Source organism: Benincasa hispida, chromosome 4, assembly GCF_027475165.1.
Source record: "Benincasa hispida cultivar pf3 chromosome 4, pf3_genome.v1.1, whole genome shotgun sequence".
In the NCBI taxonomy this organism is placed as follows: domain Eukaryota; kingdom Viridiplantae; phylum Streptophyta; class Magnoliopsida; order Cucurbitales; family Cucurbitaceae; genus Benincasa; species Benincasa hispida.
In genome coordinates, this window is record NC_143481.1 from 68345905 (window position 1) to 68363874 (window position 17970).

Below are 17970 nucleotides of genomic sequence, written 5' to 3' on the forward strand. Positions count from 1 at the left end.
TCTTTTTTATCTACCAAGCTTATGGATTATTATATTAAAATATAAATTAAAGAAGATCTAAAAAGAGTAAGTAATTAAAAAAAGTAACTCAACCATATGCATAAAATGATTGAATGCATTGTCCTTCTATAATAAATTCATAATTTAACATTAGATTAAAAATGAAAATATCAATTAATCAATAGTTTAAATCCTTTTATCTTAAATTTTAATTACTAATTGATGTGTACATTCGTGTTGGTATAATTTTAAATATAATTCTCAAATCTTATGAGATTTTTGTTTTTTTTAGTAGCGTTTGCAATTAGGTTGCTTATAACGATTTTCTTATAGTGTGTTGAGGCTTTTTTTAGGATGATTGGTTTTTCTTCTACTTTATCTTTGGGACATTTTCCGTATTTGATTTTTCTAATATTAAAAAAAAAAAAAAAGGATCCGACTTATTTGTTTAGTAGGGATCGGAAAAATTAAAAGTATAGTTTAAGAAATGTAGAAGAATTAAAATAATCGACAATAGTTTGGAAGGAGGTTACACATGGACTATACTTAAAAATAGTAATTAAAGAAGGGCCACCAATAATATATTTTAATAATATTAATATTATTATTATTATTATTCCATAAAAGTAATGATATTTGGTGAAATTCACGGCCACCTTTGCCATATTCTATATTCAATGAAAGATATCAAAAGATTCTATTTATAAATTAAGGAGAGAGATGGCTAGATTCTCTAGTGCTTTCTTGGTTTAATAATGCAAGTGTTTTAGTATAATAGCACACATTATATACACCAATATGATAAAAGCTTTATTTCTTATTATTTTTTTTAGCACAGCAATATAATAAAAATTAAAAATACACCTTTTGATGTCTATATACTTTTATTGAAATAACGATATGATTTTTTTTTTAAATGACAATGACGATTTAACTGGTATATATATATATATAGCAATTATAAAAATAAATTAATTCATTATTTAACATCTATGATAAATACTAAACTGCATAGGTTACTTTTCTTCTGACTCAATATAATTATAAAAAAGCTAAATTAATTGAAAGTAAAAATTCATACTCCTTTCACAATATAGACTAAAAAAATAATGGAAAATACTTATAAATAGATAAATTTAAAAAATATTTACACTTTATAACAAAAAGTTTAAGTACAAGTATAAATACTATACGATTCTACACTTTATAGTAAAAAGTTTAAAAATACTATTTTTGCAACTTTTTGCTATAAAATATAAATATTTTTAAATATATATTTTTTTAATATCTAAAAATGCTCCCTAAATAATGACCTAGTAAAAATTGATACTCTTTCACAATATAGACTAAATAATTACCAACCAAAATGTAGGGATTAAATCGTTGAACTTTTAAATAAATATTGAGACTGACATATATTGAATTTTAGAGACTAAAATCTTTCCATTACTTGAAAAAATAGAGATTAAATAGTTATTACCATGAATTATATAGCCATAAAAGTTCTTTTTTTCTTTTTTCTTTTTCCGGATAAACATAGCCAAAATTTTAATTAACCTATAATGAATAATAAATTTATATCTGTATTAATCTGGTTTTTAGTTCTTTTGGTCTTAAAAATAAAATTTGAATATATTTACCGTTTTGCATTTTGTCTTTTTACATTTCTAAATTTGAATAATACTTTCTAATGGTTTTTTTTCTTTTAATGAATAATACTTTCGAGTGTTGATATTTTTTTTTACAAAAGAAATGTTTATGGAACAATTCATCATTAAATATTTATATTGTGTGTACATGTGTGGGGTTAGGGTTCATATTATCTGATCATTTATTTAAATTATTTTTTTTAAAAAAACAAAATGTTATATATATTAATAGAATTAGAATAGAAGAATCCAAACTAGATACTTCGTTATTAATATACTCATATGTCAATTAACCTATACTTGGTTTAGCGAAGTAAAATGTTATAGAAAACAATTTCAAGAAAGACCAATATTATTCATGTTATAGAAAACACTTTCAAGAAAGACCTATATTATATTATTTATATCAATTATATGATGCCATATAATTGATAAAATAATAAGATCTAGATTCTAACATGAGCCTGACTTAATAATTAAGATACAAATACTTCTTTTTTAAGGTCTGCAGAGTTCAAATCCCCACTCTTATAAATATGTTTAAGAAAAAACATATTTTAATTCATAAACTCTTTTTTTAATAAATATTTTTTATCTTAGAATCTTATTATAACTTTAATGTACTGTTTTAGTATCTAAGACATTGGAATTATAGATTTGTCCGCAAGCTACTTATAAAAATTAGTTAATTAGTATTTTGATGGTTAAAAATCCAACATGTAATCCAAGATTAGTGGTAGCTTAAAAGTGGTTTAGGGAAATAAAGAAAGTGAGTTAGTTATTGGGTTTATTTTTAATAATAAATTAATAAGAAGTGTTTAGGTGTGTTGGACATTGTATTGTGTGCATTATTATGAAATTGATGTGGCCAAATATCCCAAAGCAAAAGAAGTTTGCTTTCCTTTACTTTCTTTTTCTTTTTTCTTTTTTCTTTTTTCTTTTTTCTTTTTCTTTTCCCCCCACCCCCAAAAATAAATAAATAAATAAAAGTTGACGTCTCTCAAATTGTTTTTTTTTTTTTAATTTTATTTGACGTAATCTCTCATTTCCCCTTTTCCCCCCTTATTATCTTTTTATTTTCACTTCTTCCGAATCTCTCTTTTTACCAATTGTATGGTGCATTTCAAAGTTGGAAGCAACGGCTCAACAAAATACACAATTAAGTAGCTTTAGTTTTGAACTTTTTTGTTTCTCAAAAAACATAAATGCATAGGTCAAAACAAACACCTTCAATGAAGGTAGAAATTATCGACCTACTTTCAGAATAAAGAGAATAATAAAAGTTAGAAAGACAACTTTTCAGACCCCGGACGACTAAAAAAGCTAAGTTGTGGCCTACTTATTCATCTATTTACGAATATTACAAAGTTGAAAGATATTTACATAAACAGCAAAACTAAGAGTCTCTTTAAAAAAAATCAACTTCAAACTAATCAGAATCTTTATGGTTGAATAATCTAACCATCTCTAAAGAATCAAACTTAACTTCTACTACAGGGTTTTGATCATACCACAATCTTTCCAACTCAGTCAGATCAACAACCACAACTTTAGCTTCTGAAAAATTCTCCCCAATTGGGGAGCCAACTATTTAAGGTTGGAAGTTTTGAACTTTCTTGGTGAAGGTGAAGACATAATTCAAATAATATAGTTTGGAGTGAAATTTCGATAATATATCATCTTCTATTATATAACCTAATAGATAATTTTACTTGAAGACTCTTAAATTTACTTTTTTTTTTTAAAAAAAAAGAGAATTTAGGAACAATTAAAACGCGAATTCAAACCTATTGACCGAACATATTACCTAAGTAAGTTAATATAGTACGACAGAATAAAATATTATATAAAAACAATGCATACATAATTTAATAGGTGATACTTATTGATTGGTTTGGCAATATATAATTTAATTGATGATTTTTATTTTTATAGTTAATCAATACTTAAATATCATTAGACACAAAATCGAAGTTTAAGGACGTAACATACACTCATTTGAAAATGTAAAGACTAAACTGGACTAAATAATTTCAAGGTATATTAAAGTTTAAAATAATATATTGAAAAGTTAAAGTTAAAACGAAATTAGAAAGGTTAACCAAAAATTCTTTAGGCCTCACTTAGTAATCATTTAATTTTTTATTTTTGTTTTCGAAAATTAAGCCTATAGACACTATTTCAACTTTCAAATTTATTCTTTTGTTGTATACTTTTGTAGTTTAAGAAACCAAACAAAAATTTGAAAACTAAAAAAAATAGTTTTTAGAATTTGGCTAAGAATTCAACCATTGTATTTAAAAAATGGGAGAAAATTGACTTAATTTTCAAAAGTAAAAAACAAAAAATGAATTGGTTACCAAACAAGACCTTAATAAGTATGTTATTATCTTTGTGGTTCGTTGTTTATAACTTCATATTAACCGTTTAGACCGAATAAGGGTATTTTCTAGTTTTCTGTCTTATTTTTATTTGATACTTAAGTTTGATAAATTAGTCACACTTTAACCCTTTTATGAGTTTTAAGTTCAATTTCAAAATTGTAACATTTTATCCCTTAATTTTTTCTACTTTTATTTTCATTTGGTCCTGAGATCCAAGTCTCAAGGTTTACATTTACTAACTGTGATTTTTCACTATACTTACTTATGCATTACTTAATTTAAAAGAATTATAGTTAATAAGTTTCCACTAACATTTTTCTTTTCTATTGCAATTCAAATTATTTCGAAATTTATCTTCATATATTTTTTTAATTAATTAACTAGAAAGTTAATATCAAATACTTAGTGAAGATTAGCAACAACTCGAAATAAAAGTGTTGAAATATATGGATTAAATGAAAACTAAATTTAATATTCAAAGGTAAAATTCTAACATTTTAAAATCTATTAACTAAATGAAAATTAAACTCAAAATATAGGAGTAAAATTGTTAACATTTTAGAACGATTAAATAGAAACAAGAACCAAAATATAACTACTAATTTGTTTCCCTATTTATTAACTCATATATATAGTTTGACTTGACAAAAATCCAAATAAATTTAATGATTCTGAAATAAACAAACATAATCTTGTTACTATAACTAGCAGGCAAAATAATAATATACAAGTCTCATATATCTCAATTTCCCAAAACATGAAATGAATTATCATATTTTATCAAAAAAAAAAAGAAAAGAGAAAAGAGAGAGAGAGAGAGAGAGAGAAAAGAAAAGAAAGAATTATCCTATTAACCTTTCTATTCTACATATTTAATATTTACCACACTTTTTTTAGTTTTCATATACAAGTGATGCATATTTACCTTGAAAAAAGTTGTACATATTTTTATAAACATTTCTAGCATTTGAACAAATGATTTTTTTTTTTTTTCTTTTTCCTTTCTAATTTTCACATTCTTTTTAATTATTTTACCAATTAAAATTGCACTTGAAAAGAAATAAAGACATAAAAGAGATAAGGGGAAAAAAAGAAAAAGGAAAAAACAAGATAGGATGGTGGGCAAGTCAGTCCAAATATAGATGGAGAAATGCTTTTTCATCCAATAAATGCACAAAGAAGCTTTTTTTCTTTTTTAAAAAAATATTTATTTATTTTAAAATTTAGCATCTTTTTTATATGTCATCTTCTTTTATTCTCTTGTGTTGATGAATGAATGTTTGGTTTGGAAAAAAAGATGGAAGAGAAAATTAAATAACTTTTTTTCTACCATTAATTCAGTCATAATTAACATTTCTTCTTGGAACCTATCTTCTTTAAGTTTGAATAATTATGATAGTAAAAATTATTCTATCTTTAGAATGGGAAATGATACTTTTCTCTTATGTTTAAATTGACTAAAAATTCAAAGCATCTCATTGTTAAATTAAATACTCTAATTTTTATATACTTTTAATTAAATACTCTAACTTTTATATACTTTTAATTTTAAATTCCAGAGATGAAAATAGTTTTTATATACATTTAAGTTTGGTCATAATTTATAGACGTAATTAAAAATGAAAAGAAATAGAAAAAAAATAGAATACAATGGAGTCAATGTGGGATGAAATGTTTTTTTTCAAGCATCTCTATTTTTAATTCAACAATTATAGGGATGAATTATACTTAATTCACTTTATATTGAAGAGCATCTAATTGCCAAATTAAATACTCAAACTTTTATATACTTCAACATACGTGTTTAGAATGGATGAAAATATAAAAATGGAATCCAACGATGGGATTGATTTGGGATGAAATTGACAGTCAAATATCGTGGTTTATTTATTTATTTTTTGGTATATATTTTATTTACTTTCATATTATTCATTCGTTTAAGAATATTACATCATCATAGTGGAATTACAATGCCCCAATGAAGGAACAGATGAGACATTTTTTCAGTGAATGAAAATCAATCTCATTTTGTTTTTCTTTTGTGCTAAGAAAATATCTTTCAGCAGTTGATCAAAGATTCAAGCCCCATATTCTCTCTCTCTCTCTTTGAACTTTGAATTTTCATTGTTAATCCAAGCTCCAAACAGTTTTCTCATGCTCATCAATGGCGGCCTTATGGAGAATTACATGAACTAATGGTTAATTTAAACTATTCTTAATCAGCCAAAGTGCAATTTACTTTATTCGTTCATCGCTTTGTTGTTAATATAATATATTTCTTAATTCTTCCCCACATATATAAAGCTTGCTTTCATCATTTTTGGCATATCTTCACCAACAGTTGATTTGGAAGTTTGGAGTAATCTAGTTATTGGTCTATTAGGGTATTGAGGATTTTGTGCGAGAAGCTTCAAAGCTCCGAATCTATGGCGGAAATGGATGGTTCATTTGATCTTGTAGGAGAGTTGACGAAGCTGATTCGAATATGGGAAGGACGATCCAAATTTCATGGTTGAATAGAGCTGGGCCCGATATGAAAGGGCTCCACAGTGGGGAGTTTTAGATGTTCATTTTCAAAAAGGTTTGGCCATGGAAATCAACCTCGAGACTGCAGTAGATTCATGGCGGACCGCCGGAAATGGCTACGTCGCCGGAAAATGTACGTTAACTGGACGGAAAGAGAGGCGTAATGTAAAAAAATGGCGTAGTTTAAAGCATAATTATTAGGTTTTTGCTTGTCTCCTTTATTATCCTTCGAGAAAAAGGGCTTAAAAGAATCCACGTAGTTGTAAGCTAATGGCTCGGTAGCTTCACTCTCCCATGGTGGAAAATGAGGTCATAGCGACGTTAACAGCTGATTGACAGTAGCATTTAGGGCAAAAAAACAAAAAAAAAAAAAAAAAAAAAAGAGGGAAAAAGAAGAGAGAGAGAGAGAGAGAAAGGGGGAAGGAAAAGTTAAAAATAAACTTGTATATATAAGTTAGGTTCTGTATCTTTTTTCTCCATTGTTGAGTTGCTTTCTTATTCTTTGTGTTTCTTTCCAACTCATAGGGAAGTGAATGAGCGAGGAGCTGCATTTCCTTGTTATTTTATTATATTTTGAAGGCAGCATCGTTTTCACATCTTCTTTAATCTGCCCACTATTTCAGAGCATTCTGTGGTCATTTTCTACTGTTATTGCACTTAGATTCAGGTAGGTTTGTGTCTCAAATTGTTTCATCAAGAAACAAAAACCTGTGTTTTTCTTCTTCCTATTCTTCTCCGGCTTTGGCTAAGGAATCAAGACTGTTTTGAGTAGTTCTTTTCAGAATTGAATTTATCTCTTTCTTCTTCCTTCTGTGCTGCCAACCTTCTTGTGTTAGTTATTGCCTAGAATTACATGTTTGGCTCTGTTTTGCTTGTTCTCAAGTGAGTTTATTACATGTGGGAGTCACTTGCTATAAGTTTCTTTTTAGAATTGGAGGGGGATGGGAATTCGAAGTTTGTGTTCACAATTCATTTGACTTTGATGTGTGATTAGAAACCCAGTTTTCTTTTTTGTTTTAGAGTGAAAGCAGCCTATTAGATGTAATAATTGCTATAGAATGATCAATATTTTGTATTAGTTCCATCGATAAAAGCTCTTAACCAAATCGTTTCCTCTTTCTTTCTTTTTCCCTGTTGTGGTACTTCAGTTCTGTTTTTTTCCTCTTTCCTGTCATTCTTTCTGTGATTTGTAGTTCACTTATGTCAATTATTCTGTATGACATACCTTTTTTCGAAGTTGAAAGATGGATGTATTGTCTTTTTCACTTCTCACATTTGTTACTCTTTTCCATCTTTTCAGTCCATTTTACTCGTATGATTGGTCAACAGAGTATGAGCTCTTCATCAACTCAAATCTATGCTTCAAGGATGGGCATCTATGAGCCATTTCACCAGATCAATTCATGGGCAAATTCATTTGGTAGCCGACTAGATACGAGCATATCGCCTGTTATAAAAGTGGATGACTCTGTAGACAATAAAGTGAGAATACTCTATATTCGCTCTTGTTAGACAATCTGAGTTTCCAAGGTTATCCTCTTGTTGTTGGATTCAGGTAATTTTTGTTTCCTGACTTTGTAGACCGAGTTTGTTCCTTTTGAATCGATGGATCATCATGAGAGCAGTCAAGAAATGAACAAGCCAATCGACGATAAGGTGAATAGACTGCAAACCAGCTCTCTCCGTGCACTCTTCATTTCTTTCCTTTGTTCTTTTCATAGGTTTCATTTTGTGTACAATTACATCATTTAATACACATATGCAGGTACAAAGACGTTTAGCACAAAATCGAGAAGCAGCTCGTAAAAGCCGTATGAGGAAAAAGGTGCTGAAAGGCAATCATTTGTACAAGTTTTTGTTGAGCATCTGATATATGATTTGAGGACTTATTGAACTTTGTTTTGCAGGTTTATGTGCAGCAGTTAGAAACTAGCCGTTTGAAGCTGGCACAGTTGGAGCAGGAGCTAGAAAGAACCAGGCAACAGAAGGTAAGATGGAGGTCATCTATTCTTGTACAGTCTTTATTTTGAATATTTATATTAAACATGAATTCTTTGTTGCAGGGTACCAGCAGCTTAGTAGATACCAGCCATTTAGGATTCACCGGATTGGTAAACCCAGGTTTGTGATTCCATCTCTCAGCTCAGACGAGCTCACCTCATAATTTGAGTTTTCATCAACCAGTTGAGCTTACTTGGTAGCCTTAGCCTTCCTTTATTTCGTTATCATTCGACGTACTTTCTTTCTTCACCAATCCAACGGCAGAAGATCTTCACTTCTCTTTAAAGACGACCGAATTCTAACTGAGTTGTTGCGTGGTCCTTGAAAGAGAAGAAAGAGAATCCTTGAGTTGCTTCCGACCTGAGATTCTGCTACTTAACTTTCAGGGATTGCTGCATTCGAGATGGAATACAATCAGTGGGTTGAAGAGCAACAGAGACAGATCAACGAACTCAGAAAGGCATTGCAAGTTCATACAACTGATATAGAACTCCAAATTTTAGTGGAGAGCAGCTTAAACCATTACCACAATCTATTTTGCATGAAAGCCAGTGCTGCGAAGGCTGATGTTTTCTATTTAATGTCTGGTGTTTGGAGAACATCGGCAGAGCGTTTTTTCCTCTGGATAGGAGGATTTCGCCCATCAGAGCTGCTAAACGTAACAACTTACCTCACAGTTAACTTGATCTTTGACAATAGTCTGCCACTTATTCCATGTTATGCATTCACTCTTTTTGGTTATATTGCAAGCGTGTTTGTTTTGTTTTCTTTAATGGTTAATTGTATATTGGTTATAGTAAAAGGTATCGGTTATTTAAAACATCGGAGCTTGAAAGACAGATGTTTTCATAAGGGAATTTCTCTTCTATTTTTATTCCCAAGTAGAACCTTGAAGAAGCATCAGAAGCAATCCTTTGGAAATCATTACCAAAATATTGAGTCCTATACTTGATGAATGATGATCAATGATAATGATAGAGAACCTTTTCATTGACCTTTTTAATGAAGTTGAACTTTACTACGACATTGTTAAGTTCATATATTATTCTCTAGTAAGTTAATTCTTGATATTCAGTTAGTCATCACTATTTGCATGTGCTAACATGTGCACATTCTCCCTTTCTTTTTGCATTATATAGCCAAATAACAGATCAGTATCCTAGTTTAGATGGTGAAGAAAACCTTCATATATGCTGACAGGTTCTCAAGCCATACTTTGAGCCATTAAATGAACAACAAAGAGCCGATATCCACAAGTTGCAACAGTCGTCTCGGCAAGCCGAAGATGCGCTCACTCAGGGAATGGAAAAACTGCACCAGAATCTATCCCTCAGCATGGCCAGTGATCCTATAGGAAGCTATATTTCTCAGATGGGTGATGGAATGGAGAAACTAGAAGTATTGGAGAGCTTCGTAAGCCAGGTAATAGCACATTCTTTCACAATAAATGTAGTCGATTGCCTTTCTGTTCCAACTTTTGTTCTCACATTCGCTTATTTTATATACTTGTATGATCATATCCTCTTTTTCTTGATAAGAGTAGGAAAGTATAGAAAGTTTAGCAACTATCCCGATTGAATTATTTGGGCCCACTCGTTAAATAAGGGTGGTGACTTTTTGATGTAGTAAACTTACAAACAGTCAGTATTTCAGTCTGCAAGATGCTGGTGAGTAATGATTCCTTAGATTGCAATGAGTACGTCTCAAAATATTTTCTAAATCTTTGAAAGGGACCGTCTGTTTTCCGCAACTGGAGAATTCTCAATACTCAATTGACTCAACTTGGTAAAACTCTTTCCTTAACAATAGTAAAATATTTCCTAAAACAACCTGACTTGAACAGGATTTGTTCTATAGGTTGTACAATTGTGTCTTTTGAGTTCTAAGTAAAATATTTCCTAAAACAACCTGACTTGAACAGGATTTGTTCTATAGGTTGTACAACTGTGTCCTTTGAGTTCTAAGTAAAATATTTCCTAAAACAACCTGACTTGAACAGGATTTGTTCTATAGGTTGTTCTAAGTAAAATATTTCCTAAAGCAACTCTTCTTATTATTAGTTTTCATCCTAGGTGCTGGCTAACTGATTTCATTACTATTAACATATTTTTTTCCTTTTCAAGAAGTCTGTACTCTGTGTTGAAGTAGATTTTATATCTTCAAAATCATATTGACTTCTTGCAGAGGATGAAATCTCTAGAAACAGAAAGCATCCCTTCCCTAGAACCCTCTGTGTGGAAAAAACAAACTGAATAAGAAGCAATTGACTTATGCTATTGAAGTCTGCATGTCTGTTTCTTTATGAAAACTAGAGTATGATAAGTGTATGACAATAGTTTTTGCTTCGATCCCGAACCCTCACTCGTTCAGCCGAGTGTGTGTTACTCTTTTCTTGAACAGGCAGACCATCTCAGGCAACAAACTTTGAAGAGAATGTCTCACATCCTAACCACCAAACAGGCAGCACAAGGCTTGCTCGCTTTGGGCGAGTACTTCCACCGTCTCCGCATTCTCAGTTCGCTCTGGGCCACTCGACCTCGTGAACCTGCCTAGCCATTAAAAGCTCAGACATGTTCCAGTCACCATAATATTCAATACCATAAGGCATAGACTACAAGGAACGTATACTTCTGCCTCTCATGTAAAAAAGGGATGCAAATCCTGTTATAAGTTCCACTGCTAGCCACATTTTAGTAAGCAAGTTCTGGTTTTCAAAATGTAAATATCAATAGTTCTTATAATGCTGCAGCTGTAAGAAACTTAGTTGATTAACTTTATATAGTAAAATTATATTTTTGTAATACTGTCGGTGTTTCTTCTAGGCACCATATTATTTTTACTTCTATAACAGTCTCTTTGTTTTGCTTGCTATGATCATATAGCATTAAGTTGGGGCCAAACAAGGTTGTTAGTACCGTTTATTGCATGCCATGTTCGCAACATTTAGAGGATGATATGGGAATCAACCACATTTTTTTTATAAAAGAGTCAACAACATCAAATAATTATTTATAGAAAACTTTTAAGCATGAATAAAGGGCAGGTATGACGAGAGTACTATAATTTTTTCTTTAATAAACTATAAGTGTAGTCAAGCAACCACTCAATATTCCAACGAATCTCGGCTTTGGTGACTAAGTTGAAACTATGTTTTAATCATCGAAATAATGAAGAGGGATGTGATGTGATTATCAAAGGCATCACAAAATAAGACTTGCTCTTCAAAACCATTTCTAGGTTAGTTTGAAAGGTGTTAATTCTTTTTAGATATAAAGTCAAGAAATTTGTGTTTTTTCTTAATTTTTAAAGTTTTTTTTTTTTTTTTTTTTTATCGTTACAATTATAGTTGTTCATTCTTCCTCTCTTTTTCTGTTTCTTATTTTTTATTTTTAAAAAAGTCATCCAATCACGCTTAGTAATTCAAATTTATGTTATAGGGGCAATGGAAGATGCATATACCAAATGAGGTATATGTGACATACTCAAATATTTAAGGATATACTTGACAATTGATACGATACTTATTTTTGAAATAGTAATTGGTGCATTTCTACTAAATTACGTTGAAATCGGTTGAATACATATATACTTTATTATATAATAAAATATAGTTTTAAAATTAAAAAATATTCGAATAGTAAAGTGAGTTTGACGAAAATCGAAATTAACTAATCTCAACCACTTCCATACTAGGTAATAGTTTTTAAATAACAATTTTATAGTTAATTAAAAAAGTCAGTATAATTTTTTAAAAAAAAAATCGTACGAATGATGTATTTTGTTTTTCAATTTTGATTATGATTTTAGAAAAAATAAAATAAAATAAATGAGGACTAGAAAGAAAAAAAATTAGAAAATATAAACATTGAAAACAAAAGGGGGTGTGAAGGAGCCAATTCTGACTAAGTGAGTGAATTGGAAGATCTTGCAAAACAAAATCTGCTTCTTAGAAATGAATCAAACTTGCAGATTTGGCATTACAAAGAACAACTGCTAAAAGAAGAAGAAATATATATAATCGAATCACAAGAAGAACGATAGAGATCTTCTTGATCGTGAAATTGAGCACTGTGAAGATGCAGAGATCGTGGCAAGTCGTGGTTGTTTTCCTCCTTTCAATCTCAGAGCTGCCATCCTTTTCCTTTTCGAGCGCGGAGCTGCCGCTCACGGCGGATGGAACGGTGTTGGAGCTCGACGAATCCAATTTCGATCTCGCCATTTCATCATTTGATTACATATTGGTCGACTTTTACGCCCCATGGTGCGGCCACTGCAAGCGTCTTTCTCCGGAGGTTCCTTATTCTCTCTTCCATTCTTTTCGATTATCTAGCGTATTAGAACTCTTAATTGTATATTTCGCCCATACAATTTGATTTCATTCTGGAATCCGGATGGCTGCAGCATCTCCAGATACGTAAGTGAGTGAGTCAAAGGATTTTTCTTTTTTTCTTTTTTTTTTTTTGGTTAAAACCGTAAGTATGGATGTGTATAACGAACTAAGAAGAATCGAATGAGACTTGAATTACTTATCTGTGTATCGATTCAGTTCGTTAGTAATATGGAGGACTTAACAAATATGGTTTCAGATTGAAAGAACAGCGATGAGGATTTTGAAAATATGAATCTGCTAAGTTGGCTTTCATCTGGTCGATTGACATACATTTGGAACAACTGAATTCGGTTCATTATTTATTATTGTAGGGCTTTATTTGATTAAAAGATACCGAAAATTATTAATTAGAGAGTTTGTCACCTGTTATTTGTTGATTCTAAAGTCTGTTCAAGTCTAATTGAAAATTAGAAAATGATAAATCCGTCACCTGTTTACTTGTTTTATTCTTATATTTAACTATTAGTGTACTAAATGATAGATCCGTCTACTTCATGCTCCACCATCCATACATCAATTCCATCTCATATTCTTTTGAGATTTTTTTTTAAATTATTATTATTATTATTTTGAGTGGGATGATTTCAGCTTTAGGAGAGTTCTCAAATGTTAAGAACTTTCTATTCTGGATTCTGGATTGTATTCATGATATTCTTTAGGGGGGCTTCTCTTCGTTCTTATTTTGTTGACAATGGGGTCTTGGTGGCTAGACCCATCTGGTGTTATCCTTTTGCCCAGTTAATTTCTTTTGATCTTTGAAGAACATTTTAAAGTGGAAGGTTCTTAGAAGGTTGTCCGGTTGGAGGATTAACTCTATTGTTACTTCCTAGAGGAGGAATTCATTTATGTACCTACAAACCTACAACCTCTTTGGTGTATTCTTCGTACGAGTTCTAGTATATAAGAGCTGTCATTCAGTTAAATCTCATTTCCCCCAGTTTCTGGAACGTGTTTCTTCAGTCGTGAGGTGTGAGCTTCATTTCAAATGAGCGTTGTGGATTTTATTTTAATATTAGAATAATATTTGGAGGGGCTTTTGCTAAGTTGGCTCTTACTTCATATGGAGGGAGATGGTTCTTGGAAGGAGTAGAAGTTTCTTTAATTAATTTATTTATGCATCAAACGCTCCAGCTTGCAAATTTTGACACTTTGATTTGGGATACTATCACTAGTAAGCTTCAAAATCTCTCTATTTTCTCTGATTGTCAGCAATTAGGAGGTTTACTTGTAAAGTTTTTTACAGGTGTTTTTTGGTTGTCACTGTTTGGTTCGTTTTTTGGACTGCAGTTGTTATTCTGCAGTCGTTCTATTGTATTTGATTTGCCATGTTTTTTAATGTGCTGTATGCCATTTGAGTCTCTTGCAACTTGCCTTGGGGTCAAAATACAGATACTACACTCATAAACGTAGTCTATTATGTACAGAGTATGCATTCTTTTCTTATCTTAATTTTGTTTTCTCCATTTGTGCAGTTGGACGCTGCTGCACCTCAGCTTGCCAAATTGAAGGAGCCTATAGTTCTAGCGAAAGTGAATGCTGACAAGTTTACTAGTCTTGCTAAAAAATATGACGTTGAGTATGTGACTCTGAATTATATTTCCAATATAATAAACTATGAGGGTTTATTTGCAATAAGTTTGGAGTTTAGTTGTGCCTTTTGGCTTAAACGTAGAATTTAAGTACGATCCTCCACAAGACTATTTCCGTGCTCAACAAGTTTGCTAATTAATACCAGTTGAATTATATGAAGGGTAAACCAGGATTCTCTTCGAACTACATTAACTTTTTTTTTTTTTTTTTGGTAGTGCCTATCCTACAATCAAGATCTTCATGCATGGGGTCCCAGTAGACTATTATGGACCAAGGAAAGCAGAGCTACTTGCCCGTTATCTGAAGAAATTTGTTGCTCCAGATGTCTCAATTCTTGAGTCGGACTCATCAATTAATGAATTTGTTGAAGCTGCTGGGCCTTACTTCCCTATCTATTTGGGTTTTGGTTTAGATGAGTCTGTTATTTCTAAATTCGGTATTAAGTACAAGAAAAAGGCCTGGTTTTCAGTGGCAAAGGGTTTCTCAGAGGATATGATGGTAACTTATGATTTTGATAAAGTTCCTGCTTTGGTTTCTATTCATCCAAATTACAACAATGAGCGGAGCATCTTTTATGGTCCCTTTGAAGGTTGGTTTGTCTATCAACTACCCTAATCGTTTAAGTTACCTAGTCAAAACCTTGTGCAATATGCTAACCTAGACCGTTTAATGTAACGGTTTCTTATGTTCTTGAATTTGGCATTAGAAGTTTACATTCTTTTGACTGTTTAATGCACTGTTGATATGGATGTTAAACCTGCACAATATTCATTTTGCACTGGCTAGTCACTTATTGAAAGAATTTGAGATTAGAGGTTTTTGATATTTGTATGAACTCTTAAAGAGGCTATGTTTCCAATTGCTTGAATTCTAACCTGTTTCTTGTGTACACCATAATGTGCCTGCTTGAGTTCTTATCCATTTCCATGAACATCTCAATAACATTTCTTGTACGTGTAGTTGTGTATATATAGTACTTCAGGTGCATGAACATTCATCCATCTGGCTCTATGCATTTTATATTAAATGGTTTAAACCTTTCTGTTTGAATTGTACAGAACAATTCTTGGAGGAATTCATAAAACAAAGTCTATTTCCTCTTGTTCTGCCCATAAACTACGACACTCTTAAGCTACTAAAAGATGATGAGAGGAAAATAGCACTCACAATTGTGGAGGATGAGGATAATGACCAGACAAAGAATTTGATCAATTTATTAAAGGCTGCTGCATCTGCTAATCGTGACTTGGTGTTTGCTTATGTTGGGGCTAAACAGTGGGGAGAATTTGCTGATTCGTTTGGGGACAAGAAGACCACACTGCCAAAAATGGTCATTTGGGACGGGGAGGACGATTACTTAATGGTAAGTTCTCATTGAAGACATGATACTGTATATCATGTTCGTTAATCATTTAGCATGCATATGTGACAACATGCAATAATAACTCATGCATGTATCTAGTCGGAGAAACAAGTTCTATTTAACAGGTTTAATGATTTTGAAAGAATTATTCACTCAAATACTTCCACTAAGTTGTGCACCAAGATGATTTTTTTCTCAAATATCTGGGCCGTAGCATTGAATCTCGAATGGGATTAGAAGTTGTATGCTATAACTTTAGACATCAAAGGCTGCATGTTGACCCTAAGAGAATTGATCTTCAGCCTATCTTAATCATAGATTACACATCGATTACACATTGTAGAATGGATATTCTTCAACCTATCTACTCAGCTTGTTTCTGTTCATGGGAGAAAAAAAGCCTATCTCTGGAGTATTAAGTTGACATAGCTGACAAGGAACCAGAACCAGAACTTGAATAAAAGCATTTTCCTTTTAGGAAATCGTATAGGATTCTCCTAGGAAACCCAAAATGGCAAAGACTTGTTGCCTTAGTGACGTTTTCATTTGGACTTGGGTTTTGTTGAGAGGCTGAGAGAATAAAGTGTGCTTGACTCCCCTCTATCAGCAAACAGAAATAGGATCAAAGGCTGCCAAAACTGACACTGACCTGACCTATTGATGGTCCACAAAAAAATTTGAAAATCAAAGTCAACAAAATCAAATTGCTGTTAATTTCTGTTATTATCACTCCATATGCATGGTTGATTGGTGGGGATTCTTTTGCAACTCCTTTGGCCTAAGTATGATCCTTTTCCCTCTATGCCATTGATCAAATAGATTATTCCTTATCATTACAAAAATTCATTAACATTTATGGGTCGGATTTTCGCAGTAAATGATGTTTGATCGTCGATGAAAATATTCATATGTTTACAATCTCATGCTTGCTATGAAGTTGTCTGTAGAATTAGAAGACTGATATTTTTTCTTAACATAAGCATTTCATTTCATTCAAATAAAACCCCCAAAGAAATATGAAAACAAAAGATATTTATGCAATGTATATACATAGCAAACTTTTAACTTCTATTATTGTGTTTCGGTAGGTTACTGGTTCAGAAAGCATCATTGGGAACGACCACGCATCCGAAATCTCAAAGTTTATTGAAGGATATAGAGAAGGAAAAACTGAAAAAAGAAGAGTTGCGGGCCCAGCAATTATTGGCTTCATAAATTCACTGATAGGCATCAGGACGGTATACATCATTGTAATTATTGTTGCAGGAATAATGCTTTACCAAAACCTCACCAAAGACGATAATGAATATCGCAGAGTCGATACTCCTGCTCGGGATCAGGTCGAGCAAACTAGCAGCTCTACCTCACAGGTTGAAAGAAGTGAATATAAGGCTGGTGACAAGGAAGATTGAACGTGGGTTTTGGTGAATTTATTATTACTAGGAACTTTGAACGGCTTAGAAAAAGCAGGAATTGGCAAGGAATCAGATGTGAAATTATCTTGGGAGTGATGATTGTGAAATAACTGATGAAATGTGTAATTTGGTGATTAATTCCCATTCCCAAGCATCCCTTTTACCACTTGCCAAAGAGAACTTGTGTAACTTATATTTGATGTATGCTCATCTTGGATACCAGTAGGTTTTTGGCTCAATTTGAATTGACTATTGCAATTGAGTTTTCACTCTTTCATCATGCTGACTATTGCAGTTGATAATGGTAGGTACCCCAATAATTTGTGTTCAAACTAGTTGCTGAATCTGTATTTCATTTATTCTCTCGAGATAATATTAGGTTATTACATTTAATTGCTAAGAAAACTATAACATATCAAATCTTAGTTGGTGGCCATGAAACTTCTTTCTACTTTGGATTAATTATTGATCACTATATCAACCATGTTAGTTCACATTGGCTCTTATGGTAGGGAGCATTCCAATAAACTTGGTTGTGTTATGAAGTTGAGGAGTACAACGGGAACACAAATATTAATAAAATATAATATTAAAATAAATAAAACAAAATATAAAATAAGAAATTTATCTAAATTCTTCACTTTCTCCAATT

General features: G+C 31.4%; 2 protein-coding genes across 9 annotated transcripts; both read left to right on the forward strand.

The window, feature by feature from the left end:
* Positions 1 to 5968: 5968 nt before the first annotated feature.
* LOC120076248 (transcription factor TGA7-like) lies at positions 5969 to 11361 on the forward strand. Of its 8 annotated transcripts, none has more exons than XM_039030012.2 (10): positions 5969 to 6231; positions 6417 to 6692; positions 7860 to 8041; positions 8141 to 8215; positions 8325 to 8384; positions 8467 to 8547; positions 8623 to 8680; positions 8947 to 9218; positions 9761 to 9982; positions 10931 to 11361. In XM_039030012.2, exons 2-10 carry the CDS (start codon positions 6623 to 6625, stop codon positions 11111 to 11113), a joined length of 1203 nt encoding a protein of 400 aa, XP_038885940.1. In that variant the 5' UTR covers positions 5969 to 6231; positions 6417 to 6622; the 3' UTR covers positions 11114 to 11361. The 8 variants fall into 8 exon arrangements, with proteins under 8 accessions (XP_038885940.1, XP_038885941.1, XP_090168868.1 ...); XM_039030013.2 differs by having other exon boundaries at positions 5987 to 6231; positions 10961 to 11361; XM_090312742.1 differs by lacking the exon at positions 5969 to 6231 and having other exon boundaries at positions 6341 to 6692.
* A 488-nt stretch (positions 11362 to 11849) lies between these two features.
* Positions 11850 to 17598, forward strand: PDIL5-2 (PDI-like 5-2). The gene is made up of 5 exons (XM_039030366.2): positions 11850 to 12852; positions 14423 to 14526; positions 14756 to 15129; positions 15599 to 15903; positions 16992 to 17598. The coding sequence occupies exons 1-5, from the start codon at positions 12637 to 12639 to the stop codon at positions 17313 to 17315; spliced, it is 1323 nt and encodes a 440-aa protein (XP_038886294.2). The 5' UTR covers positions 11850 to 12636; the 3' UTR covers positions 17316 to 17598.
* Positions 17599 to 17970: the final 372 nt, after the last annotated feature.

Excerpts from the sequence above, each read along its gene's own strand:
- PDIL5-2 (XM_039030366.2), top strand. The coding sequence starts at position 12,637 with ATGCAGAGATCGTGGCAAGTCGTGGTTGTTTTCCTCCTTTCAATCTCA. Across the intron at positions 12,853-14,422 it reads GCAAGCGTCTTTCTCCGGAG|TTGGACGCTGCTGCACCTCA; the intron begins GTTCCTTATTCT and ends CCATTTGTGCAG. Across the intron at positions 15,130-15,598 it reads CTTTTATGGTCCCTTTGAAG|AACAATTCTTGGAGGAATTC; the intron begins GTTGGTTTGTCT and ends TGAATTGTACAG.
- LOC120076248 (XM_039030012.2), top strand. The coding sequence starts at position 6,623 with ATGGAAATCAACCTCGAGACTGCAGTAGATTCATGGCGGACCGCCGGA. Across the intron at positions 8,216-8,324 it reads ACAAGCCAATCGACGATAAG|GTACAAAGACGTTTAGCACA; the intron begins GTGAATAGACTG and ends ACACATATGCAG. Across the intron at positions 9,219-9,760 it reads GCCCATCAGAGCTGCTAAAC|GTTCTCAAGCCATACTTTGA; the intron begins GTAACAACTTAC and ends ATATGCTGACAG.